The following is a 27,928-nucleotide window of genomic DNA, read 5'->3' as shown; positions in this document are numbered from 1 at the left end:
GATCCCAACACAAACATAGTGGGATTTACAAAGGCAGACTTCTGTAACTTGCGTGCACTGACACAAAGCAGTCCTCTTCCATAAGCACTGGTGTGTCCACTGGTAAACAAGAGAAACCCAGTTGCTACTTATCTTCACTCCATTACAAATGTTCTTCTTTTTAAATTTTAATTATTGTTCTCTGTTCTTTCTCTTTAATTCACCAAACCTCCTCGATTGAATTTAAGAACATATTAAAACTAATTTTCTCCTTTCCTTGTATCTCTTACTGACTCCAGTGCACAGACAGGGAAATTTGTTCTTTTACAGATGTGTTTCCTGACTTGCATTTCATCCATGGTTCTCAATGCTGAGTGATCTTTTAATACCAGCAAGCAGCTGACTTCTTGTATCCACTATGTGCTAGAAAAACAAGGGCATTCAGAGAGTGTAGCGATGGAATATTACAAAGCAGAACTAAATTCAAGGTGGTTGTGCACTTGTTCATGTGAGGTGCAGCACAAGTGACAATCAAGCAGCTGCTAAGGTGACTGTACAACACCTCCATTTCATAGACTGATTTGAGCTCTTCTTGGCATTGGTGGTGTCTCAGCCAGCCATAGGAAAAGGCACTTAAATCTTAGATGGGCAGAAAAATTTTTTTTCTGCTGTAATTTGGATTTTTAAGGGGACTTTGCAGGAAAAGATCATGACCCAAGGGCTGGCTGTGATATACCAATCCCTACCTGCTGCAGACTGCCAATAATTATAAGAAAGAATAGAATTTTAAAAAAGTGAATGAATCCTCCCATCCTATATTTTTTTCCATTTGCATCTCATGCATTTTTTCTGTAGCATGGGGAGATGGATTTTAAGCAGAGAAAGTTAAAATCCATTCTGGAGAATGAGGTCTACTATTTTAATAACTGGAAAAACACTGGTTTGATCTTCTTATGAGGATTTTAGGGCAAGAGTGGAGGCAGTGGGCAGATGTTCAAGACTGTTAAAGGTGTGGAGGTTGCCTTGGGAAAAAATTGAATGCTAGTCTGGAGCAAACTGATGTGTTGCCCGTAGCCCAGAAGAAATAAGTTCTCTTTCATGGTCTTGGAGTTTGGAACAAAGAGATGCGTAGGAAAAGCTGATTGTTACATCTAACAAGGTTACGGAACAATACTAAAACTTTTCAAAGGTGGGATAAAACAAAAAACTTGTTGAACCTCATAGACCAGCTCTGTAATCCAGAGGCAGAATCACAGAATTGTGAAAAATTAAGCAAAGAATATTTGAGGTTCTAAAAATGAAGATTGTGAGTACATTTCTCCCAGTCCTTCGCCTCAACAAATTATTTACTCTGTCTTCATGAGTAAATCTACTCTGCTCATCATGTAGTTAGTGCACAAGAGGGCCTGTTAACAAACAGGGCTGTTGAAAGGCTGAGCTGTGCTCTGTGGAGGAAACGGGGTTTTGTTAGGTGAAAGGAAAGGGTAAATAGTGGCATGTCATGGTTTGTAAACAGATACCACTGTAAAACCTGTTCTTTGGGCCAGACCTTCAAAGCCTCTGGGGTTTGCTACATACAGATCCCTGTGCCAGGCCAGCAGTATTGAAGTCACTCAAGTGTCTTCAAGTGGTGACCCTGGTCCTCAGAGATTTCCAGAAGGAGAGGGCCCTATGGGGACCATCTGCCGAGGCACTGACTTTTGCTTTGTTCCTTCACTTGGAGACTTTTGGCTTCACTTGGAGACTGTCAGAGGTACCTGGTAATCACAAGTTCTCTGAGGGCGATGCCTTGCCAGGTCCTCAGCAGCTTGCACTGCTGTTGGTAGCTGTTGGTTGACCTTCCAGAAGTATGTTGCACATGATCAGATTATGGAACCAGTGGTGAATCCCAAGTATAGTTTTTCACAAGGTCAACCAAAGTAAGCAGAGTGCATTTAACACTGAAAAAAAAGGAAGAAAACCATACGGTAACTGTTTCAGCCACCAAGGCTTTTCCAGTGGGCAAAATGTGGTAGATTTAACCCCTAAATTTACCTTAGAGAGGTAAATTTGCTGTTGCAAAGCATCCTCACCAGCACAGGCACAGCAGAGGCACTTGGTTGGAGTTCTCATTTATTCCAATTCACTGCTTTTAAGCATCAAATTGATGCAATTTACAGGAGAAAGGACTTTCTGCCTCTGGTTTCCAATACTGTCCTCTCTAGAGGGATGTGTAAGAGCAATGGCTTTGCTGCAGAGGTGACACCATCAGAGCTGCTCTGACAGCTTTGTCACAGTGTGGTCAGGAGGCAAGATGCAGCTTGCTTTCCTTTATATTTTACTGGACTCTGGAGATCTGGTAGGAAGAAACGTCGTTTCTGTCATCGGGCTGAGCTGATGTGACTCAAGGTGCCTGGGGAACAGATCCAGGGACACAAAAATGCCAGCTTCAGTTGTTTTTCTGTCTCTTCTCATTTTTTATCCCTGTGAGCTCCAAGTCAGGACACCACCCCTCAATCAGATGGCTTTGCTGGGTTGTGTATTGGATGATCGAAAAATGATGATTCTTCCTCTCATTCCCCCAGTGTACACACTGCCCAGGAAACAACTCTGTTGGAGACAGCTTAGCAGATCCCAGTGCCCTGAAATTTTGGCTTAAGTACCATCCCTGGAAAGGACAAGGCTATCAGTCCCTGGGCTTCTTCCACGTCTCTACTGGTGCAGACCTGGAGAGAAGTTAAAGGAGTTTTATTCCCTGAAGCTTGTCGTTGCCCTTCTGTTCACCTCGCAAGTGCAGCTGTTAGCAGCCACAAAGGCCTGTTGAAAATAGAGTATTTTCTGCCACCCTTTTGCCCTGTGCACAGCTCTTCTTGGTCCTTTTTGAGCACTGAGTGTGCCAGCATTGGTAGGGTGGAAAGACTGTCAGGAAATCTGAGTGTTAAAGCTATTTCTGGTGGGATCTTGACAAAAGCCATGCTGTTTCCTTCATATTGTGCATGAGAAAGAGATTCTAGGCTTGAGAGAGTCACTGAACGTGTGTGTGTGTGTACACACACCACAGCTCCTTCATCCTCCCTGCACTTGCCTGAACTTCTTGCCTCAGAGGAACAAGTATCTCATTCCCACTCCCTGTCTCCTGCAGACACCCCAGTCTGTGTCTTCAGAGAGAGTTTCTGAAGTTGCCTTCAGGACAGATAATCCTGTTACCCTTTTCTGTCCCCAGGGTAATTTGAGATATAGTATGACTTAAAAGTTGCTGATGTTTGTGTGGTGAGAAATAATGAGGCATAAAAGACAACAGTTAATACCACTAGCCCTGCATGCAGTTTGGTGGCGATGGAGATCTTTGTTCTTGATTCAAAACAGATTAGGAACAGCAAAGTTACTTTACAAAAATGCATAGCAAAACCAAAACCAAAGCCAGCTTGTATCTCTGCAAAGGCTCTCTGAAATCTCACCATGCCTTGAGATAACTACCCTCCACTCTTCACATCTTGTGCTCTAAATTGGAGTCTGTAGGGTTTTGCTCCTTGCACATCCAGCTGCCTGCTCCCTTGGCAGATGTGCAGTACCCAGCCGGCATCTCCCCACTGCTGTCTCCTCTTCCCTCCCCTTCACCTCTGCCTGTCCACCTGGCAGCACCACCTGGCTGAAGGGCAGACAGGTCATTTCTTATAAAGTCTTTTAAAAGGGATTGGAATTAGCACAGACCCTGGCAAAGTTTTTATCAGGGAAATACAAGCTGACCCTCCTCACTCTACTTTTTCATAATTAAGTCCAACCTGCTTTCGCTGTGCTTAAGTAGCTGTGTATAAAAGCTAAAGCCTGTTGTAAATCTTAGTTGTTGAACAATAATTCTAACTGAAGTTGGAAGCAGGAGGAACTGTACATCACTGAAACACCTACCATTTTAGCTGCCTGTCCTCCTTTTGCACAGTCTGTTTTCTGTCTTAATTTCCTCAGGCAAGGAACTTCATGTCTTCCATACACACTCACTAGTCCCTTAGCACTACTGCAATAAAGCCTTGCTTGCTGGGACCCTCAGGCTGTTTCTCTCCTCTTTTTTTCTACACTTAGAACTCCTCTGTTCCTCTTATCTCACCTCCAACTCCAGTCGGGCAGCCAAAAGGTAACTGTACAAAAATAAGCCTTATGTTTGTATCCAGGTGATGATTTTAGCTCACAAATACCTATGTGCCAAGTGAGGCTGAGCGTGCATGCACTGTGGCCCAACGCAGACCTGACCTAGGCATGCAAGGGGCACAGAAATTATGACAATTCTTGTATTGCTTTTGCTTGTCTCCTCCCTTTTCTCTTAGAAATTTTATAGAAAATCCTTAGCTAATGGTCTTTTGATAAGCAAATCCAAACTGGGACTTTTCCTCCCTTCAATGCATACAGCTGCCCATCGAGGAGAGAGGTAAAAATGTTAATCTGTCAGAATTTCTGCCTCACTGGGTCATTTAGGAGAGTGGGTCAGAGAGCGGGAGCTGGGCAGCTGCAGCATTGCCAGCAATCTCATTTAGGGCTATGGTGTTGAGAGCAGGCAGCTGGGAGGCAGTCGGAAACCACCCCTGCCTGCTGTCTGGGAGAGAGGTGGGCTCATTTGCCAATCAGTGGGATCTCATTAGGCCTTTAGCTGCAGCAAGACAGAAAAACGTGAGTCTTGGCGAGATTAGTAACTTGTGGAGTGAGACATTCAGTGTCTGCATTATACCTGCCTTCCCTCCAGGTATAATGAGTTGATCAGGCAGATCGTGCCTGACCAACTTGGTGGCCTTTTACGATGGGGTGACAGCATCGGTGGACAAGGGTCGACCAATGGATGTCATCTACCTGGACTTGTGCAAAGCTTTTGACACTGTCCCGCACGACATTCTTCTCTCTAAATTAGAGAGTCATGGGTTTGATGGATGGACCACTCGGTGGATAAGGAATTGGCTCAATGGCCGCACTCAGAGAGTAGTGGTCAACGGCTCAATGTCCAAGTGGAGACCGGTCACAAGTGGCGTCCCTCAGGGGTCCGTGTTGGGCCCGGCCCTCTTCAACATCTTTGTCGGTGACGTGGACAGTGGCATGGAGTGCACCCTCAGCAAGTTCGCCGATGACACCAAGCTGTGTGGTGCCGTCGACACGCTGGAAGGGAGGGATGCCATCCAGAGGGACCTCGACAGGCTGGAGAGGTGGGCCCGTACCAACCTCATGAAGTTTAACCAGGCCAAATGCAAGGTCCTACATCTGGGTCGTGGCAATCCCAGGCATAAATACAGACTGGGTGGTGATTGGATCGAGAGCAGTCCTGAGGAGAAGGACTTGGGAGTACTGGTGGACGAGAAGCTCAATATGAGCCGGCAATGTGCTCTTGCGGCCCAGAAGGCCAACTGCGTCCTGGGCTGCATCAAGAGGAGCGTGGCCAGCAGGTCGAGGGAGGTGATTCTCCCCCTCTACTCTGCCCTCGTGAGACCTCACTTGGAGTACTGCGTCCAGTTCTGGAGTCCCCAACGTAAGAAGGACATGGACCAGTTGGAGAGGGTCCAGAGGAGGGCCACGAAGATGATAAGAGGGCTGGAGCACCTTTCCTATGAGGACAGGCTTAAAGAGTTGGGGCTGTTCAGCCTGGAGAATAGGAGGCTCCGGGGTGACCTTATAGCGGTCTTCCAGTACCTCAAGGGGGCCTACAGGAAAGATGGGGAGAGGCTGTTCAGGAGGGCCAGTTATGATAGGACAAGGGGTAATGGTTTTAAAATAGAGGGAGGTAGGTTCAGGTTGGATATTAGGAAAAAATTTTTACTATGAGAGTGGTAGAACACTGGAACAGGTTGCCCAGAGAGGTGGTGGATGCTCCATCCCTGGAGACGTTCAAGGCCAGGTTGGACAAGGCCCTGAGCAACCTGATCTAGTTGGAGATATCCCTGTTCCTTGCAGGGGGGTTGGACTAGATGACCTTTGAAGGTCCCTTCCAGCCCTAACCATTCTATGATTCTATGATTCTATGATTCTAGACTCCCTTTTCCAGTCCTCCCAAAAGCGGTGTTAGACCTTGCTCAGGCCAGCAGTGCTTTGGCACCCATCCTCTCTCCTTCGGGGCTGCCTGTGGTCCGGCAGTGCGCGGTGCCAGGGTGGCGGTGCCATAACCACAGCCCTGAATGGGCACGCCGGGACCTGACAGCTTGTGTTAGCCAACCGCCCGCGCGCTGTCCTGACAAAGGGTAGCAAAGATGTAAAACACACGAGGATTAAAATACTAAACCATTTTTCATTGACATCAGGGTTCTATATTAAGAACTGTCATCATCTTTACCGGTACGTTACTGCTGTCTTCCGCGTGAGTCAGGCTTTCCCCGAGTCCCGTTGAGCTCTCCCTGCCGCCGGAACTGCCGGTCCTTTGACGGAGGCTTCAGCTCAGCAGTGCACACATCCCATCCCCAGCTGCGGGGCTCTGCAGGTCGGGGTGACATCTCTCGTCCCCCAGCCCTGCTTCCCCTCCTCACCTGCAGCACTCAAAGCAGCTGCAGCCAGCAACCTTGTCTTTCATCTTGTCTTTCAAGCCATTTTTTCAGAGGTTTCAGCAGGGAGATAAGCTTTCTCTGGCCAGTCCTGTTTCCCTCTGCCATTCAAGGCATGGCTGTGTTTTGCCACCAGTCCCTTTGAGAGGTGGAAGGAAAAGACAGCTGCCAGACCTGCAGCCCTACACCTGGAAAGAGGAGGACGTTAAGGAATATAAAATAGCTGGCAATGGCATCCTGCTATCCCCACTGCCATCTTCTACTGACTGAAATTGACAGGTAGCAGTCCTACCTGAGAAAGGAGATGGGATCCCTCAAGGACAGGAAAAAGTTTAATCGTTTGTGATAGTTTGGAACTAGTGCCTGAGCCCAGTTCTGATTTCTTTACCAAAGCAGGGTCTGAGCTGGAGGAGTAAGGTGGCAGCCCCCTCTGTTCCCGCTACAAGGAACAGATTGCAGCACCTGATGAGCCCCGTCCTTCCGAGCGTGCAGCAAAGGACAAAGCCAGAGATGAAGCCATGAGCTTTCTCTAAACCCTTTGCAGAGAGAAAGAGGAAAGGAGTTCCTGCTCCTCCCTGGGGTGGGACACCCACCCGAATTCAGATGAGTGCAGTGTGGATATCAAAATGACAAGCTAGGCTCTTTGAAACTGTGCTTGTGAGGTCTGTGACTGCCCTAGATAAACCCTGCCTGCCTCTCTATATACTGTCTGGCAAGACTTCAGAAGACAGGAAGGAGCAGGACTCTTTGAGCTGCACCAGGTATAACAACCAGGCTGCAATGCCGAGCTGTCCCCAGGGGCCACCATGCCCTGATGATCTGGCAGCAGCCCCAGGTGCCACCCAAACAGCTTTTGCAGGTACTTCTGCAGCAGGAGAGAGAAGTGTCAGGACATGCTACATACAAGGGCTCACAGAGATCCCCGACCCTGCTCCAAGAGGAAATGTATTAAATTAAACTATGTCTCTGAAATAGAATTCCTGCAAACCTAATTAATGAAAGCTTAATCAGCAGATTGGTTAATCATAAATGTATTAAATAACTAATTTAGCTCTAAGGCTGTTTCTCAAATTTCCAGACAATGGCAGTCTCACTAAGGGAGGGATCAGGTCAGTAATCCTATTAAGGGAGCAGGTTTGCTATGCGGGATGGCTCTCTGGCTGAGCCACTGCCGATCCAAGTACCCAGGACTGGGGCTGATAAACTGAATAGCAGGAAGAGGCAGCCTGGGCTGTATACATCCTGTTCTGCAATAGGTATTCATAGTAAACAGGCAATTCATCTAGTGAGACAATGCCTGAAAGTCCTCTTCTGGGGAGCAGAGTATTTGGAGGGTAACACGCTACCTTAGTAAGACTCATTCTTTCCCTTTTCCAGGGAAGAAAACAGTAGGTATCATACTGCTGAGCAGGGATTTCTGAAAGCATGGAGGAGTGAGGAGTATCCATCCATTCAGTAACCAGCCTGGTTACCCTTCTCCATCTGCTTTCACTTTTTTAGAGAGAAAATACAGAATTTTGTTGGAAATGCATAGGATTGTGGAAATCCAATACAGCAGATGATAAAACAGAATTGATCAAATTATGACATTTTGCTTCTAAGCCAAAGCCAGAAACATGGCTGGACTGTCAGCTGCAATCCAGTCCTGGGAACAAGGAAAGTCCAAGGGTCCTTTCCAAGCAGGATGCTGGGGTTGGCAAGCTGCGAGTCCCATCTAAGCTCATGTGCTGCCTGTGGCTCTGTCCCTATTTGTTTTGGCTACTAGATGGGAACTCAACATGTCGTTCCAAGCAGTGGTATCTGCCAGCCAGTGAAAGCTTTCCCAGTTACGACATATTAAAAATAAATTAAATCTGTAGGTTATATAGACTATAAAACACATGCTCTCTGCCATGCACCAATCATTTAGTGTGCATTTTAAACTCATGCAAGCAGGATATTTGGCTAAGTGTGTATGCAGTTCAAGCCTACTTATGTCAGACTCTGTTGAAGTGTTTTTTCTACAAATATGCACTGTATAGTGATTTCCTGTGTAACCAAAGGCTGTGAGTATTCAGGTAAGCAAGTTTCCAGTGTTTCTCTCCTAAATGCACATCACACTTACTACACGCATCAGTGACCTCAGGGCCTCTTCACAGAACATCAGGACCCATAACAAATGTGAAGTGAACACTAATATTAAATCTATTGATCTAGTAGATTATGCCTTTAGCATAAGTGATGCTTTACAATTAAGAGCACTACTTAAATGCACTTAATAGACTCCTTCCTTTTGGTTTTTTTTTTTTCAGTCTTCTACACCATACAGCAGGGTCAAGCAAATGCTTTGACTTAAACCTGTATTCAGTTGAGTAGAAGCAGTGAGGGGGCATTTGCAGAAGTTCTTACCAGGTGAAGTAACTTAAATGTCTCTGTCCTTTTAAAATATGTTAAGAGAGGGAATAGCTCAGTTTTATGGATTATATTTTGTAGAGATCAGTTTATAAACTGAAACTGGTTGGCAGGAAGAATATTCTTTGAAAAGTACATGAAAATACCAAATAAAACTCTTTCTGAAGGTAAATGTGGAAAACTAAAAAAAAAAAAAAAACCAAAACCAAACCCAAACATTTAAATAAAGCTGATGCTGTTCATATGTTTCAGTTTTGACAGTGGTAAATGAAATCTTTATATGGAGTATTTTGCAGCCATTAGGAATAAAAGTCTCAGTCCCTAAAACTTGAGAAAGCACAGGCTGAATCACAACAAAATGCCCTTTTGAGCTGGGAGCTGCGGCAGTAAATGCCTTTGAAATCAGTACAGAAAGATGTTCAAAGAAGAAGAGAGACGAATTGCTGCCTGCTGCTGCGTAGTGGCAACCTGTCTAAATAAAATGGCTGCAGAGACAGCTCAGGCAGAGGACTGTCAGCCAGGAATCCCGGTTCTCTGCTCCCCTGCTGCCGCAGATGCTCGGTGTGACGTTAAGGTAAACCAGCTAAATAGTTTCCCCCGGCAGCAAAATACAACTTAATGTTTTATAAAGATGATTCGCAATTATGTCGTGCTGTGAAGAGGTAAAATGCCCTGTGTTCAAAATAGTAATTTTTTCCTGAAAATGTACAGCCGTAAGGTTTTCCTTGCTAGACAGCTAACTGCACTGGATGCCCTGCTCTCCTATGTGTCAAAGCCCAATAGTGGATATAAACAGAGAAGTCTAATCACATGAGGGCCAGATAAATGAGGTTTGGGACTGGGGTGGTGTGGCTAGGGGACAGGTGCATGCTGCTGGAACATAAAGCCACTTTTGGAGATGCTTGTGGTGTAAGAATATGATGGCCTTCGTTGGGACTGGAGCACTCATCTACCTGTCCTCCTCTGTGCTAAGGAATAGTGTGGTGCTTCCATTTAGCATGTGTTTTCTGAAGAGAAAAACAAAAAATAACATCAGCCAGGCCATCAGAAACTTCTCTGTAACTTGTGCAGGCAGCGCTGTAGGTGAGGGTTACCCCAGTGAGCCCTGCGTTGCTGTGCGTGCAATGCACTGAGTGCTTGTTTTAGTAACTCCTGTAATGAGAGGTTAAGAGCTGTATCCTTGAATATGAGATGCAAACATGTTCTTTGTACTCCCTAGGTCATTTACCAGTTCTTTGTCTGGTCAGGCCGTCTTGGAACCTGAAGGGAGCTTAAAACCACTCAAAGCCCATTGGTATTTGTGCCAGCTCTCAGCCCTGCCAAAGGGACAGAGCAGCGGGCATATCAATAAAACATAAGGAAATGCAGCTACTTGGATGTTTAAAACTGGTCCAAGAGGGACTGTGGAAGACAGATTTATATGCCTGCTCTTGCTAGCTGGTTCTCACAATTAGACGTAATTCAGTAATTTCCCCAAGTTTAGCTGCATCAGCAAAAATAACATACTTCAGCTGAAAATACTGTGTCTTGCCCAAGTGGGTGGTTGGATGACTTAGTGATTTGACCCTGGCTTATCTGAACAGTCTGTTTCTAAAGCTGGGTGAAACAATTCTGATTCAGATGGCCTGTCCTGAATAACCAATGCTGACGCCCAGTGTGTATCAGCTTGAAACCACATTGCCTGTATTCAGAGCAGGGGGCTGGCCACAGACAGATCCTTTTTGTTTCTGCTACCCCTGTTTAGTAAAAATCGCTTTTCTTTTGCCTTTGTTTGCAATGCAGAGAGGCACAGCCATCAGCTGCACTAATGCCACCCATGTGATTGAACTTACACTCTCCAAATCTCCCCAGGGAGCACAGCCCTCCCTGGGATCAGCATGGCCCTGGCACACAGCTTTCTTATACCTCCCTTTCTATACAGCCTGCAGGCAAAGCCCTTATTGATGTACGTACCCTGAAATCTCTCCAAGAAGTGACACAGTCCTTGATGACAAATACTCTGTCAGAGGTGAAAGGTAGTGAAGTTTTCATTGTTAGCTAGATGCATGCTAATGTCCCAGAGCTAAATGATCAGGACTTGGGCTTGAAGTGGACGTTGAAGTCAGCACTTTGTTCTTTCTCCCTCCATTTGTTCACGACTCTGTTCATCATTCAGCGGGATCCGAACAGACAGATTAATTTTATTTACTGTCTAATTTAAATTCTTGGCTTGCTTGAGAAGGTAGAATTCAGCAGGGAATTGCTGCAGTCCTCAACTTCTGAAACGGTTCGGCTGACCAGGGACACAGAGAGGCAAATACATCCCAGAATCTTGTCTTGTAGACTTTGAAGATGGAAAAATACAACTCTGTCACATCAGATTAATTTGTCTTTGTCTTCCCACTGCAGCAAAGCCCATGGACCCACACTGCACTGTCCCCGTGGCAGGAAGCTCTGTCCTCCCTGGTCAGGCACGTTCACAAGCAATTGAGTTAGCGAGGTTCAGCCAGCAGCTCTCAGCTAAGAGACAGGAGCAGTCAGCATCTGCGTACTTCCAACCCACAGTGCACAGGAGGCAAATCAGCCTCTTCTGCCACTGAACGGTGTTTGGACTGATCAGGCTGCCTCAGTTGAGGGAGATGGACGTGGTCAATCATGGTGGCAATGAGAGGCAATGGCATCCTAAACCACTCTCCACCCACCGCTGTCGGACTATAGCCAGAGTCACTCACTGTCTTGAGACAAATGGGAACCATGGATTTGCAGGGGGTCTGACCCTCCAAATAGCTCTTCAGCATAGTACAGGGTGATGTTCACCCAATTCCTGTGTTGTCTGCTTTGCCTGGTATTGCAAAAGGAACAATTCTGCAGGAGACTGAAGCATGTGGCTGCTTTTGCCACTTCTGGTTTGGGGCAGAGCGTAGGCAAAACCAATGCCCTCCTATATAGCAACATGTTCCAAAGAAGCTGTTCGGTGTTTCGCTTTTTAAAGGCAGGAAAACGTTATTAAAACTGGTTATGATTTTATTGAAACACTGAAACCAGAGGAGTAATAGTATTTATTAAAGTCTAATTTTTAACATAGACACATTAATGTTAGGTCCACTTTGCTTCACCTGCTCCATTACTATTTTCCTTCATCATAAAGCAGCTAGACACATCGAGCCAGCTGAACAGGTAACCATTTTAAATTGCACTAAGTAATAACAGCAGTGCTTGAAATCATTATTAGGGCTCTAGCTGTTCCCAGTGATAATGGGAGAATTCAGCCCCTCTTGACTTAGACACGACTTTCTCTAACGGAGGTTCTCTGTGGGAGTGTGCGTCATTTGTCAGCATGTGGTTATTTCCCCATCCTCTGGCACATCCTAAATCAGGCAGGTGGGAGCACACCAGGGCAGGGACGGTGTGCTGAGTGCTTAGCATGCTGGGGCACCATCTTATTGAGGACCTCTGCGTGCAGCTATAACATGAGACCATAGCCAGACAGGACACGAGACAGGGCCAATTATGGTCCTGATTGTGTCTGCAGCATGCATTTCCTTTGCTCCTTTATACTTAGGTGTTATCCCTGCCTTACTGAAAGCTATGTGGGCTTTTTTAGCTGTTGTCTTGTCACCAGTAGAGCTTACCTTGAAGCAGCACTTGGAGCAGATGCTGAATGTCTCAGATGGGGTCAGCGAGCAGAACAGGCTAGTGTGAGACCAGCACAAAGGTAGCAGCTTGCTAGTTGACAAGACTCATCTTCTTTCTTTAAATTATTTTAGCATCATAAGGGGACAGAGTGATTTAAAAGATGAAGTGGCAAGGTGGACGAGAAGGGGTGAGCAAGATGTGATACAATCAGTAGGTCCAGATGAAAGGCTGTCCTGCACACTGTTCAGCGCAGCATAGTGGTGTCAAAAGAATCCTGGACCTCCTCCTCACACAGACACACACACACACAAATGCACATATGTTCCGCTCCATGTGTTCCTCCTCTGACACAACGTCCAGGATTAGCTCAAGTAGAACTGGTGCAGCCAAATTCCCCAGCGCGTCAGGTTGACAGCAAAGCTGTCTGCGTTCTCCGAGCTCTCGACTCAAACAGAAGCAAGTGCTGCTTTGCTCGACTCAGGCATGGAGCCAGGTAGATTACCTCTGGTGGGTTGACCCTGGCTGGATGCCAGGCGCCTGCCAAAGCCGCTCTATCACTGTCCCTCCTCAGCTGGACAGGGGAGAGAAAATGTAACAAAAGGCTTATGGGCCAAGATAAGGACAAGGGGAGATCGTTCAGCAGTTACCATCATGGGCAAAACAGATTTGACTTGGGGAAAATGAATTTAATTTATTACCAATCAAATCAGAGTAGGGTAGAGAACTAAAACCAAATCTTAAAACACCTCCACCCCACACTTCCCTTCTTCCTGGGCTCAACTTCACACCCAATTTCTCTGTGGCCTCTTTCCCCAGAAGTGCAGGGGGACGAGGAACGGAGGTTGTGGTCAGTTTATCACACGTTGCCTCTGCTGCTCCTTCATCCTCAGGAGGAGAATACCTTACACTCTTCCTCTGCTGCAGCATAGGGTCCCTTTCCATGAGAGACAGTTCTTCACAAAGTTGTCTCACGTGAGTCCTTCCCACAGGCTGCAATTCTTCACAAACTGCTCCAACGTGAGTCCCTCCCACAGGATGCAGTCTCTCACCAACAGACTGCTCCAGCGTGGGTGCCCCATGGGGTCACAAGTCCTGCCAGCAAACCTGCTCCATCCTGGGCTCCTCTCTCCACAGGTTCTGCCAGGAGCCTGGTCCAGTGTGGGCCCCCATGAGGTCACAGCATCATTTGGACATCCATTTGCCACATCACAGCGTGCTGGCATCCGCCATGGACTTCTATGGGCTGCAGGGAAATCTGAGCTCTGGTGCTTGGAGCACCTCCTCCCCCTCCTTCACTGACCTTGGTGTCTGCAGAGTTGTTTCTCTCATGTATTCTCACTCCTCTCTCCTCTGGCTGCCGTTTGTTGGCCAGGTTTTTTCCCCCTTCTTACCTATGTTATCCCAGAGGTGCTACCACCATTGCTCAGCCTTGGCCATCAGTGGGTCCGTCTTGGAGCCAGCTGGCATTGGCTTTATCAGACATATGGGAAGCTTCTAGCAGCTTCTCACAGAAGCCATCCCTGTAGCCCCCTCACTACCAAAACTTTGCCACACAACCCCTATGGTAATACATTACCCAACACAGCAAGCCTGCTAATGATCAGACAGGATCTTCAAACTCCTAATTGAGCCTATTTCTTAATGTCAAAGGCACATGCAGGCTGCTTCATGCCCTCCCAACCTTCTCTGCTCTAACCTGCTTCTTCTGGGAAGAGTCTGGAAGATTAGTGAAAAGCCAACAGGAACTGGGATTTGGTTAAGGCTTTTCTCCCCAGACTGTGCCAGCTCTGCTGCTGTTGCTTATGATCACCTGTTGACTCTGCAAGCCATCACACCTGTACTCACAGTGTGCTCAGTCACCCATAACTATTTTGTGGGAAGGAGGATGACACACCATGAGTGTGAGTATTTCAGTGTATCACAATGGTAAAAAGTAGAACAGCCAAGTGAAATGAAAGCTAAACAACTTATTTCAAATACTTGCAAATGCCTTGTAAAGGGTGTCATTGGAGCGCTGCTGTTATAGTGCTCTTTTACTGCCAGTAATTAGTGATTTCTTTGAAGTAGCTGGAGAGCAGCCTTGTTTCATTCTGGCTTCCCCATCGCCAAGCCTCTGTCCTTCACCTTGTATCTCCGCTGTATTAGCTTTTCATTGATCGTCCAACAGCAAACTCATCAGACACAAAATAACCAGTGGCTGGAAATCAGTCTTCTGTTTTTTTACTTGTTCTTGTATGTCCTGCTTTCTCTGTGTTTGGCAGGAGTGCCTGTTAACCCTACCTACCTAGTTAGGTAGTTTTGCAGGGTAGGCATCAGTTTTCTGTCAAACTGCATTGCCTTCCTGGAAGTTCATTGCACATACTGGAACATGGATGACTGCACAGGCAGACATGGACATGGAAACCCTTTTCATAGCCAGCACCAGAAACTGCCAAGTGCTGAGGACAACCAATGCCTATCCCCTCTGGTGGGACCATGGCCTCGATGTCTCAAGATAAGCAGCCACCTCAAGGCTGGAGGAGATCTGTGAGAACACAGGTCTCATGTAAGTCCAGTGGGGAATGCTTGACTACCATATCGGGGAGTCAGGGATGACTCAGAAGGAAAGAGCATGTTAGCTTTTGATTCCCTGAGAATTGCCCAGGTGCATAGTTGCCAGGTTTCACACAAAGGTTAGCACAGTTAGGTCAGTGGAGGGTTGTGATCTTAGGATTCATGCTCATATAGGTATAATATCAACCGATATGGGACAGACTTTAAAGAAAAACACCATTTACTTATCAAGGCTAGGTTGTGGTTCCTTCTCTCACCTTGTCTTTACTATGCTGGTTATGTGTCTGATTTCAGATTCTATGAGAACTACTTTAATTTGTGAAATTACAGAGTTTTGTTAAAATGTGCGACCATGAAAGTAACATCTTCAGAAGTACCTAAATCAGTCACATTTCTAAAAAGATCTCAGGTACTTAGTGTTTGGCAACCTGGCCTGCAAGCAAACATCTGAGGGCAAAAAACAGATGAGATGGAAGCCAGGCAAAGAGCTTACTACCTAGAAATGGGGTTCACAAACTCCACCTGCCACACCAGGAGGAAGCACCATGCAGAAAACAGGCACTGAAAACCTCCTTCCCCCTTTCTGATGGACTTGATTGTTGGTGTGCAAGGCTGAAATTTAGAGCCCAGAATTACTGCAAGAGATTGGTACCCAAAATGTCCCTTGGGTGATAGTGGAAGTAGCAGAAATGCAAAAAATTTGTAAGGCTAAAATACTAGGTTTCCTTGCCTCGAAGCATGATGTGACTCATGCACATCTCCACCACATTCCAGGAGCTTGTCCTAACACACTAGGGTTGAGTAAGCCTCCCATTCCTCCGGAAGCCATCGCATTTTGGCTGCCAGAGATTCAGAATGCATAGCATCCAAGAGGGACTTAGAATCATAGAATGGTTTGGGTTGGAAGGCACCTTCAAGATCATCTGGTTCCAACCCCCCTGCCATGGGCAGAGAAATCCTCCACTACACCAAGTTGCTCAAACCCTCATCCAGCCTGGCCTTGAACACCTCCAGGGATGCAGCATCCACGACTTCTCTGGGCAACCTGTTCCAGTGCCTCACCACCCTCAATGTAAAAAATTTCTTCCTTATATCTAATCTAAATTTCCCCTCTTTCAGTTTAAAGCCATTGCCCCTTGTCCTATCACTACATGCCCTTGTCAAAAGTCCCTCTCCAGCTTTCCTGTAGGCCCCCTTTATGTACTGCAAGGCTGCTAGAAGGTCTCCCTGGAGCCTTCTCTTCTCCAGGCTGAAGAGCTCCAACTTTCTCAGCATGTCTTCACAGGACAGACAGGTGCTCCAGCCCTCTGATCATCTTTGTGGCCTTCCATAGGTCCATGTCCTTCTTATGTTGGGGACCTCAGAGCTGAATGCAGTATTCCAGGTGGGTTCTCACAAGAGCAGGGTAGAGGGGCAGTATCACCTCCCTTGACCTGCTGGCCACGCTTTTTTGTATGTCGCCCAGGATACAGTTGGCCTTCTGGGCTGCCAGCGCACATTGCCGACTCATGTTGAGCTTCTCTCGTCAATAAACACCTCCAAGTCCTTTTCCTCAGGGCTGCTCTCAATCCATTCTCCGCCCAGCCTCTACTTGTGCTTGGGGTTGCCCCGACCCACGTGCAGGACCTTGCACTTGGCCTTGTTGAACTTCATGAGGTTCTCACAGGCCCATCTCTCCAGCCTGTCAAGGTCCCTCTGGATGGCATCCCTTCCCTCCAGCGTGTCCACACCACCACACAACTTGGTGTCATCAGCAGACTTGCTGAGGGTACACTCGATCCCACTGACCATGTCACTGACAAAGACATGAACTGTTCATTCCTTCTTAAGAAATTTGGCTGGGGACTCAGGCATGGATGTTCCTACTGCACTCACATTGCACTGAGATTGTTCATCCAAGCCACTAAATAAGTGAAAGAAGGGATTAAATAGAAAATCTCTTGTTGTTCCGACCCACACATGGCAAGAAGACTCAGTAATAGCATAGAAGTAGTCATGGAGAGACCTACGAGAAGAAAAAGACACTTAGCAAAAGTCCAGACTCATCAGCTGTATGAGTAATCCGAGTTGGAAAAGAGCATTAGTGCTCATACCGAGCAGCTGGCAGAAAGCAGAGAGCACTGGTCCATCTAAAAGGCTCAGGCTGGCCTTAACTGCCTTGACAGAAAATGGAAGCTGTCACCCTGTTTCTGAGTCAGGTGCCTTCTGTGAATTATACAGCCTCTTAAAGCGCTGGCACTTTGTCTCACTGCTGTGCATTTGTGATCAGTGCTGGAGCTTCTGGTGTAGATGGGTGGAAGCTGGGTTGTGTTTAGGGTTGTAAACATTTGCCTCCGTAAAACTCCATTTTATCATTCTGTGTCTGAAGAGCAAAATTGGCGTGGCCTGCAAAATACCAGCCTTCTGTTCTGGAGACAGAGATAACCAATGCATTTGCAAGTTCCAGTCCTGAGAAATTATTAAGGTTTTGATTTCAATCCTATATCAGTCTCTTTGTTGCTCATGCCAGAGAGAGTTATTAATCCGATCCTTTTTCTGCCAAGTTCAATGAGCATTTATTCACCTCTGCTGTCAGCAGAGGCAGGGCTGGGCATGGTTTGTAGGAGTATGTAGTCTTCTCTGCAGGTTCCTCAGCCACGGTCGTCATCACCATCTCTAGGCATCTCTGCTGTGTATTTGTCCCTCAAAAAAGGCAGCCTTGGACATGTGTCCCCCTGCTCTTATCTATGTGCAAAGGAAAGATTAGGTCCACCTTGCACTCACACGCCCTGGTAGGCATGCCACTTTTCCATTACAAATGGGAAAAGGTGTTTTTCTCTCCAAGGGGAATAAAATCTGTCAGAGAAAAAAATTATCAGCACATTTTACACACCACACGGGAGGCAGAAGCAAAACAAATTCACTATTCAGGTTCCCCAGCAAGAAGCAGTCTGGTAAACCCCCGTTATTCAGGCATGGCACAAAAATAGTTCCCAACGTTTTCTCACACTCTGGAGAACATTTCTAACCAGTCCCTTTCCTGCCTTATTGCCACATACTCAGCTTTTCCTTACAAGCCTTGCCTGGCATTGCAGGGCAGTTAGCTCAACTTTTGCAGCTAATTGCTAACTCAGCCCACCTGGTTTCCCACAGGAAACAAGGAAGGACTTTGAATCAGAAAATCAAATATCTGTTTATATGAAAACCTGTCATCCATGAGTTCCTATCCCTGCTGGAGGCAGGGCCATATTAATACAGCACAGACATTGCATACCTGCAGCAGGCTTAGCTTTACAACCCAAATTCTAGTTGTGATCCTGCGGTGAGAAGTCATTAAGAGAAATAGTCTCTCCTAAAGGAGAAGCTAATTTAAATCCCCTCTTGCACTGAATACATAAAGCAAGCTTGACATACTGTCCATGTTTTAAGGTACATTTCAGCAGCGAGTAGAACATGTTCTGAAAATTTAAACAAACAATACGCTGTTTAAAAATACAGCTGCAAAATGTTTTTCTCTTTTTTGAAAATAAAGAAAGCATGCTCTCAAGAATCAACGTGCAATAAAAGAGAAAGACATGTGGGGGACATCGCAGATTGCCCAGAAGAGACTCAGGGAAGGCAGCAACACAATCTGCTGTAGGATGTGTTAGTCTGGTGAGTTGCCATCTAGGGAAAGAGTAATAACTCAGGCCTGGTGTCAAGCGGGGCTGGACTAACAATCAATGATGGTGCTGCTTTGATGGAGACGCTTTTCTATCCCCATTGAGCCCCTCAGCAGCAGCCTTGATAGGAGGAGAAAAGGTAGAGGGATAAATTCCCTTGCCCGGCACAAAACACAGTCTTAGGGTCCGTGCAGCAGCCAGGTGCAGATAGAGACCAGGTCTCTGCCCTTTCTTTGCCTCAGCTGGGTCTCCTCCAGAAGCTCCATGACCATCTTAGTATGGTGTTGTCAACAAGCTGCTGTGAGTCGAGGTACAGTTTAGCCCCTGGTTACCTTGGAGACAGTGGGACACAGCTCATCCGACCTTTGCAGTGTCCCTCTTGGGAGATGGAGAGCTCCTGTCCTGTACTATTAATTCTGCTACGCCTTTTGCCACTATCAAATCTGGGTTTTTGCAGCTGTATGGTCGCCAGCCAGGCTGTTGCACTAATGTTGCTTTTCCCCTTTGTATCCCATATGCAGAGAAGCAGAGGGAGCTGGCTCGGAAGGGCTCCCTGAAGAACGGCAACATGGGAAGCCCAGTTAATCAGCAGCCCAAGAAGAACAACGTGATGGCACGAACAAGGTAAAGGACTGGAAAAGCAGTCAGCTGTGCTCTAAGCTGCAATCCCTGATGGCCTTAGGATGGGCAAGGACAATGTTCATTGCCATTCGCCTACTGCCAAACATGCTGAGAGAGCAGTGATGGTCCTTCCCGGAGCTGGCAGGCCCAAATGCCCTGTGCTGTGTTGCATCCCATCCCCTGGGGAGATGGAGGGACAGCTGAGTCCAGGACCAGTGACAGTGCAGCCTGCAGGAGACAGAGGCAGCCAAGCCTGCTCAAAATGAGGGATTCAGTATGCTACAAACCACTGCAAACAAAGACGCTCCTAGCTGAATACTTTCTTTCAGAGTATTTCTACTTTCTACTTTTTCCATGCAAGCTTCAGTACACCAATGTATTACTTACCTGTGCTCAAGAGGTAGGAACCCCCTGACCCCACGGGACTGCACGTTTTGCATGCTGCTAGAGAGGTGGCATTTTTAGTGGAGAACCTCTCTTACAATAACAGAAGAATCTGTGCGAATGCAGGATGTTTACTGATGGATGGGAAAGCTGCATGGATTACCATACATTAAGTAGAACAGGAGCTGCAGGTCAGAGCCTCTCTGTATGCAGCACATCCAACAGATGAGGTTCCTTGTTCACATTAATTCCCCAAACCCAAAACAGTAGTCATAAATCATGCCAGGACTTTGTAAAGTTCTATTTATAAGACCCTGCAATGTTGATGGAATACACTGCATTGCTCCCTGCTCTGTGTTTGGTTGTCAAGACCACGTAAAGGACCAAGGCCCTTCACGGCGGCAAGAAATTCAGCAAATGCACTCATCTGGGTTTTTCATGTACACTGTTTCTCCTTGTCTTCCAAATACAAGTTGGAAAGACTTGATTTCTTTTGGCAATAAGCTGCATGCTAGCTTCCTGAGAGAAATGGTAGCAGATTTGCTGCTTGAGGGATTTAGAAACACTGAAATTAGCAGAGGAAGATGGTAAGGGAGAGAAGATGGGATAAGTACAGGTGTCTACCTGTAAAATTAGTGACTTCTGCTGGGAGAGGTTGTTTTTTCCAGCTGCAGATGGAAAGAAGAGTGATTTGAGTGGGGAAGAGAAGAGCACTGACACATATTGACAAAAGCCTCCGAACAGTGAGCTCAGTTTTATTCCATTCGTGGTCATCTGAGCACTGTTCAGAGGACATGTGGACCCCACCACAGCCAACATAACTGCTGTCAGTAGACTTGCTTTTCTTAGTTACTTTTCACACAGCCTTTAGAAGCATCCCTTGGGATCCGCACAACAGAGGTTTGCAGCCATTGCTTTAGTAGCAGGTGTAGCCAAGCTCTGTTGTTCCCATACGGCTGTGTCTGGCACAGGGTCTCACTGGCCCAAGCCCCTTCAAGCTTTAGCTCCCTTGGCTTTCTGGGAACCAAGCTTCGCCACGAGCACAGCCCTAGTAATATATCAGAATGGTTCGGTCTGTCTTGCCACAGACAGGACAGCCCCAGGAAGGCAGAAATTCTGCAACCTTGTTCGAGCAGCTTCTTTTCACTGTGTAACAGTTGCAGTATAATGGGAGATACTCCAGCAGGCTACAGTGCAGAAGGTCCAGGTTATGGTTTAAGCCTAAACTTTTGGCATCCTCTGGTCTCTGCAGGAGGAGAATAAGCAAAAGCCATTTCCCCCTTTTTAACGGTTCTGCTGTTCTCATCAAATATTTTTTCCCTCATTCAGGCAAACCACATTGCCTCTCCTAGTGTCTACTCCACCTCCTCCTCCTTCCCCAAGGGTTCTGTTCTTCTGTACTATCTGTGTGAGTTTCTGACATCCAGCCTCTAGTACCAGCTTGCCTTTACCATTCGGTCTTCTCCTGGGGCAGTGGCACAGCCAGCCTTAGAGGTGAAAGAATCTGGATCCATAACACGCTCAGCCTCCCTAAGAGCAAATAAAATGTGAACAAGGTTGGGGTGATGCTGGCACACTTGCTACGAGCACAGGCAGAGCCCACAGCACCATCCACACCACTTGGCCATAGCCAGATACTGCAGCCCACTCTGAGGATAACCTAAACTCGGATTTGTGTCTTAACATGTTTCACATTAAGTGAGCAAAAACACCAAGACAAGAAGCTCGTACTGGGACAGCTGCAGATGAAAGCAGCTATGACTGCTACCTGGCTTTGTTCTAAGGACTGTGCGAAAAGAAAATACGGACCATCAGGATGCAAGGGAAAGACTTAGATCAGGGACAGAGGCATTACCACAGTTGTTGTCTGTGGCAGAAAAATTGAAGTTCTGTGTTATTAAGAAAAAGGACATTTTTTGAGAAAAAGATGTAGTGATTTTTTTTTTTTAATCAAGTAAATAGCATCACAGAGGGTTCTCCTAGATCCTCTGCTAGTGTTTTGTTTACTCAAAATATAGTAACAACTGTCAGTGAGTATGTACAGAGCAGTGACTGGAGAGCAAGCATGGAAATCAGTACCTCTGATATCTGTATGGACAAGCTACTGCTGCCAGATCACAGCTTCAGTTCCAGGCATCTTTGCTTCTTGACTTCCTTCCTACATGCTTTAGAAGCAAAAGGACCATCCCAGTGCTATGGGAAAGGGTATTGAATTTTGCAAGTGGATCACATTTTCTTCAGTCCCCTGGTGCAGCAGGTTGGAAATTCTGCATCAGTTTTAAAATTAATTTCTTTATTCTTGTGTTTCAGTGGACACAATAAGAAAATACAATTAGTTGTGAACCTAAATATCTGCTATGTGATAACATTTATATATTTTATTCTACTTGAGCGAACTTCCCGTCTTCAGTGCCTGGCAGGCCTTTGTATTGCTAAAATGGTCATGGCTTCCTGAAATTTTCTGAGCAGAAGCAGGAAAATATTTCAGGCCATTAGAAAGCAGTTGGAGCATGGATGAGATGGATTATCATCCTTAGATATATACTTCCCAAGCTCTTAGTGAAGCATCATTGTGCATCATTGTGTGTTGTTGAAGACCAGTTCTTCATTTGGGAGAAAACCTGAGTGAGGAGATTTTCATCACTCTTATAATACCCATCTGCTGAACATAGAATCTTACTCCATTTGCTCAGTTTGGTTGATCTTATTTTAAATCCGAACTCAAGTCTTTGTGCAGTTTTGTGGATGAAAGAACTCTGTTGTGAACTAGATACCGTTGTATTAATGCGTCTTCCTCATCCGAGACGCTCTGATGCCCATATTGCATTTCGCAAACTCTCTCAGGCAATTAGAGGCGCAAAGTCATCATCAGCCTTTGTAACACTTCTGATGAAGTGGAAGTCATTATAAAATAATGGGATTTAAAAAGCGCCAGTCTGACGGGGCTCTTACACTTCACCCACCAGCTCATACTTCTCATGTTACTAAATTTAGGACTGAGACATCAGAAGTGTTATGTTGAGGTGGGCTGGGTGGGGACTCAGGCAGAAGGACTGCATACCTGATTTCCGATAGTAGAATAGTAGGAGCACTGAGCCTCTGCCTTCCCCTAGCCTCCTTCTCCTGTTTACTTATTGCTAGTGTCATGTATGCGTTGTTAGGGAAAAAGAAATAACACAAAAATGAGCAGTCTGACGTGGCAAGCAGTGCTAGCCGAACGGGTTCACCAGAATGAAATGCGGAGTGTCCCAACCGTTTTTTCTTCCAGGGAGGAGCGTGTTCCCAAGTGTTCATCCCTGTAAAACTGCTCTAAGCTCCCCAGAGACACAGCTTGCTTCCTCTGAATTGCAGTCATTTAAATGTCTTCACCCATAAGGGAGGACTTGCAAGGAAGTGAAACGGGGAAAGCTTGGCTACCGTATAGCTTTGCCCTAGCCTGTGTGTGGTACTGAGCTTTGCCGTGTGGTTAACGAACATTTAATTATTCCAGGCTCGTCGTTCCGAATAAGGGCTATTCGTCATTAGACCAGAGTCCAGATGAAAAGCCACTGGTAGCCCTGGATACGGACAGGTATGCAAAATGTTAATAAGATATACATTACAGTGCAAGCAAGTTTTCATGCCAGAGTGCAGCACTGAAGCTAACTCCTGCTGAAACCGCTCTTGCAGGCACTCGTACTCTTCCTTCCTGTGACAAGTAGGAAGAGATGTGAGTAAAGAGCACTTTGATGGAAAGGTCTGAGGGTCACAGATGAAAGTTGCTCTGCAGGCTCCCTTGATGTAACTTCTCTGTGCCCAAAAGACAGCTTCGTGGCACAAGATAGGGCTAACCAGGGAATACAGATCTCTCTGACCGTTTCCTTCTTTTCTGTATCTTGTCCTTCCCTGCAGTGATGATGACTTTGACATGTCCAGATATTCCTCCTCGGGATACTCATCAGCTGAGGTGAGTTATACTCTTTCCTGCCACCCTTGCCATGGATGCTAATAGTAGAGCAGCCAGAAAAGGCTTAGAATGGCCTTGTTCCGCCAACAATGGCTACACAAGGAATTTACCAGAGGTGTAGTCTCTGTGAGTCTGGAAGGGGCCATGGCAGAAACTGCGTCATGTTTCTTTCTTCCCTGGTGATCCGGTTGGCTCCGTCCACACACTACTGTGGCACAAACACAGATCTGCCCATCGGCTGTTTTCACAGCTACCTTTGGTTTCACTGAGGCTTTTCCTAGTTCTGCTTAGTCCTGCAGTGTTGGCCCATGTGGTGCAAAAGCATCAACTTGTCTGTCACATCAGCTCAGCAACTGTGTGCTTGCCAAGGACACAAAGAAAGGATCTGAGGATGTGCTGTGATTTCCAGTTCTTGGGGCGGGTCAGGGTCACTCGGTGCATGTTTGCTTGCAGCAGGCAGAAATTCCAGGAAGGACTTGCAGATGCAAAATCATGCCCTTTCAAAGAGAAAAGGCAGGAAACTCAGGCTTGTTAATCTCTCTGCTTTGTTTCTGAATATATTCCCAGGCTCTCATGAATTCGTTGCTCAGCCTTGGGCAACTGCTTCTATGGGATCTGATTTTACATCCAGGGTGTTGAGCAGTCATTCTGCACACAAGGTGCTGGGAACTCTTTCCTCTCGTTTCCTTGGGCAAAATACCTCTGAAGCACAGAGGAATGGCCAAGGGCAGGGACCAGATCAAATTATCTGGGCCGCCTCTGGGCGCTGATGAAGTGTTGTTCACCCAGATCTGGTTAGACAGCACTTGAACCTGAGATTGCAAAGAGTCAAGAGGCTTTACCACCTTTTAACTGCTATAGTGTGCTCCAGACTGAGAGGAGGGACTGCCCAGATGCCAGTGGTTTATTATCATTATTACATGACTTTAAAGGAGGGCTTGTCTTAATGGAAAGATTATTCCAGAATAAAAGAGTGTATTGACTTGCTACTCTGGAATATCTCACTCTAGATATTCCTATTCTGGAAGAAGCTAGAACAACGGAAGGCAGCTCTCACCTGTGATCAAAACTGGGACTTTTTCATTGGTAGGGTGGATGGACAAATATATTCCAAAATAAGGGACCTACGTCATCTTCTGACCATCAGAAAGAAGTGTCAAGTGTTTGACTGTTTGTCTCTTTGTCTGTAGCAGATCAACCAAGACTTGAACATCCAGCTGCTAAAGGATGGGTACCGGTTAGATGAGATCCCAGATGACGAAGACCTCGACCTAATCCCCCCTAAATCGGTCAACCCTACCTGCATGTGTTGCCAAGCCACCTCCTCCACCGCCTGTCACATCCAGTAGTGAGGCCAGCAGGCTGTGATCAGTGCTTTCCACTATAACTGTAAAACTTAACAGCCATTGCTTCCTCCTATGGTAGGACGTGCACCTCTTTGTGTTCATGGAGCCAGGAGAAACCAAAAAATTCATTTTATGATTGGTTGATAAGTTATTTTAAACTATGGTTAAACAAAAGAGAAGTTGCTCTAAGTGCCAGGCAGTGCCTGGCAGAACTGACTGGTCTGGAGAGCGAATGCGGAGGGTTCCAGAGATACCTCCTTGATTTGTGTAGGCACTGGGGATATTTTTTAATGTGTCTGTTCCAGAATGAGAAGGGTCAGGTGGGGCTGCAGGTAATCCTGCCCACTGAAACCAATCCGTCTGTGAGATCAAGGATGAGTCTGAGGTGTCAGGGGGTTTTACCAGTCGGAGGAGGTCAGTTCCTAATTCATTCACTAAACCTGTCTCATTTGCATAACCAAAATGATACTGTAACTGGGGCACGGGAATGGGAAGGGAGCAGGGCATCCTTTCTTATGGCAAGGCTAGCCAGGACTAGCATGACACAATTCATTCACTTGCGAAGAGGACAAATAAGTAGCATTTCACTAGTACTAGCTAAAGCTGTCGCGTCGCATATCCAATGCAATCTACCCTTAGCTCCACATCAAATTATCACCATCTGCAATCCAGCCATGCTCTTCAGGGATTCAGTCCTTGCCCAAGAATACCGTACTTCTGAGTTCAGTCCAGTCACATGTACTGCTTTCAGCCTATACTTAATTCCCAGGAGTCCCACCTGCTTCCAAAAATCTTAAACTTTGTTTGACTAACAAAAAATGAGTCCTGCATGAGACTGGACTCAGAGCTGTACAGTCTGAAGGTCAGTGCTGGAAAAGCTAGTTGAAGAAAGCACGTTTTTACAGTGCTTGACTGTTGATACTCTCTTGACACTGCGTCTCTTGGCGCCTGTTAACGCTGAAGGCATCTGTGTGGTGGTGTCAGACTTTAGGGGAGTTTTCAGCAACTGCAGGATTATGAACAGCCTCAGCTGAATAAAAAAACATGAGAGGAAACTGCTGCTTATCCCATCTCTGCCCATTTGTGAACCAGGCTTAGTCTGTATTAGAGCTGTCCCATGTCGGGAGCAATTGTGTTTATTTCATGCTGGAATAATCAGGAAACATGGCATTACAGTTGCTGGACTGAATTGCCAGTTCACCAGCAGGTTGTTTTGAATGCAAAACCATTTCTGGAATTAGGAACCATGTCCTCTCCCTGTCTTGTTTTACACTGCTGGCTTCAGCATATATGGGGATCAGGTGAGGGATGGGCTGGCATTTTTCTCGGTGTTGAAATCTTTTGCCACAAGCACGACTGTGTGTTTTCCTGCCCTGCCAGGAGGAAGGACTGCCTGCCTTGGGTCATCACTTGCTTTATAGCCTAGGGAAGGGAAAAAGTGAGGGCAATTCTGAGCTTCCCCTCAGAATTCCTGAATCACAAGATAGACTCTGAGCTCCACCTCAACAGACAGATCCCCACCTGAAATCTGCATGAAGTGAGCTGAGTCTTTGAAAAGTCCTCTTCATGATTGGAAGGAGATTTATGTAACATCCTGGGGTTTCACTCTACCCAGTGCAAAGCATGATACCATCCACAGCATGAGTGAAATCGCAGGCACGAAAGATTCCTGGGCTTTATTATTCCTAGCTGGTATGGGCAACTGTTAAAGCTATGTTTGCCCCACCTCCCTAAAACAGCACGCCAGGCCACTGAAAGAGAACCAGTGGTTCTCTTTACTCAGCATCCCTGCCTCCTCATGCAGAAGTGCTCATTAACTTGACAGCCCCTTTAGGAACAGTGTTCCTCAAGTGAATTCTTCTCCCTTTCTCACCACTGGGTAATACTGAGGAGGAGTATTTCTAAAATGTTTCTGAAGAAGGACAAAGCATTGGGTCTCCAGTTCTTTGTTTCTTCCATCGCATGTCTGCTTTCCTCTCCAGTGCTAGCTCAGGTTGAGGTTAGCAAGTTGTCTGGAGGTGGGCGAAGAGCTTTAACAACGCTGTGTAGAGAGAAAAGATAAAAGGGAAAAAAGATTCCTTAAGGAGTCTTTTTTTTTAATGGGGAATGTAGTCAAAACCTAACAGAAATGCCATGATCAAACCAAATCCTATAGGACATGACTGAGTCTCTTTAAATCTTCTTTCTTCTGAAGAGGGACTTTGCAGTTCAGCATTGGTACGATGCAACGTCTTCGCATCTTCATTGCGTTTATCCTCCTGGGTCATTCTCTGTGCCTTCCAGCCGGGCTGCACACACTCAGCCTTTCCCACGGCTCTTGCTCAGGAGCTCAAAGCATTTCAGTGTGCCTGCTAGAGCAACGAGGCCTCTGTTTACATGGGTCAGCCGTGGAGGACTGCAGGTCCCACAAGTCTCCACCATGCTGCCATCATGTTCAGTCTAAGACAGAATGAGGCTTGCTGACACTGTATCTCCCAGGGTTAATGACTCCCCTCTGACATACAGACCTTCCCAGATAGCCACTGCCCCATGGCACCACAACCAGGTCCTTTTATTGCCCCTGTTGCTGTTTTTTGCCTGCCATGTGCCCTGAGGCGTTCCTTAACCCTGCAACCCTGTCACTGCCCTCAGCCCTTTGCATTGTGTGATATGCATCTGCTTCTAGCACAACCCTTTAGGGAGAGAGGGAGATGAATTTAAATGTTATACCCAGTGCTTCCTCCAAATACGGACTGAAGCACAAGCCAAGCATTTTTCCCTGCACACAGAAGGAGTTGGTTGCACAAATAGCTGGTTTGGCGTGACAGTACAGGACCATAAAATGGCAATTTTTTGGCTTCTCCTCTCTATGCTTTGTGTTCATATATTTTATTAGGGGAATAAAGTAGAAAGGGTGGGGAAAAGTAGTTACCTGTGTAGGGTCGTTATCAGGGAGGCTGAACGGATTAAGGCAAGGCACATGTGGCT

The 27,928-nt window shown here is 46.4% G+C and overlaps 1 protein-coding gene across 4 annotated transcripts in view; it reads left to right on the top strand.

The window, feature by feature from the left end:
* Positions 1-25,564, top strand: part of FAM219A (family with sequence similarity 219 member A) — a 104,790-nt gene extending 79,226 nt beyond the window's left edge. Inside the window, exons 3-6 of one of the 4 annotated variants that reach the window (XM_086629263.1) lie at positions 19,191-19,288; positions 23,160-23,240; positions 23,561-23,615; positions 24,809-25,564. In XM_086629263.1, the coding sequence (XP_086485389.1) occupies positions 19,191-19,288; positions 23,160-23,240; positions 23,561-23,615; positions 24,809-24,964 (390 nt within the window). In that variant the 3' untranslated portion in view covers positions 24,965-25,564. Of the gene's footprint in view, positions 1-19,185; positions 19,289-23,159; positions 23,241-23,560; positions 23,616-24,805 lie in introns of all 4 variants that reach the window. The other 3 variants (XM_086629262.1, XM_086629261.1, XM_086629260.1) reach the window with 3 other exon arrangements.
* The last annotated feature ends 2,364 nt before the right edge of the window (positions 25,565-27,928 follow it).

This window comes from Tauraco erythrolophus, chromosome Z, assembly GCF_009769465.1.
Source record: "Tauraco erythrolophus isolate bTauEry1 chromosome Z, bTauEry1.pri, whole genome shotgun sequence".
Lineage (NCBI taxonomy): Eukaryota > Metazoa > Chordata > Aves > Musophagiformes > Musophagidae > Tauraco > Tauraco erythrolophus.
This window is presented reverse-complemented; position numbering and strand designations above follow the sequence as displayed.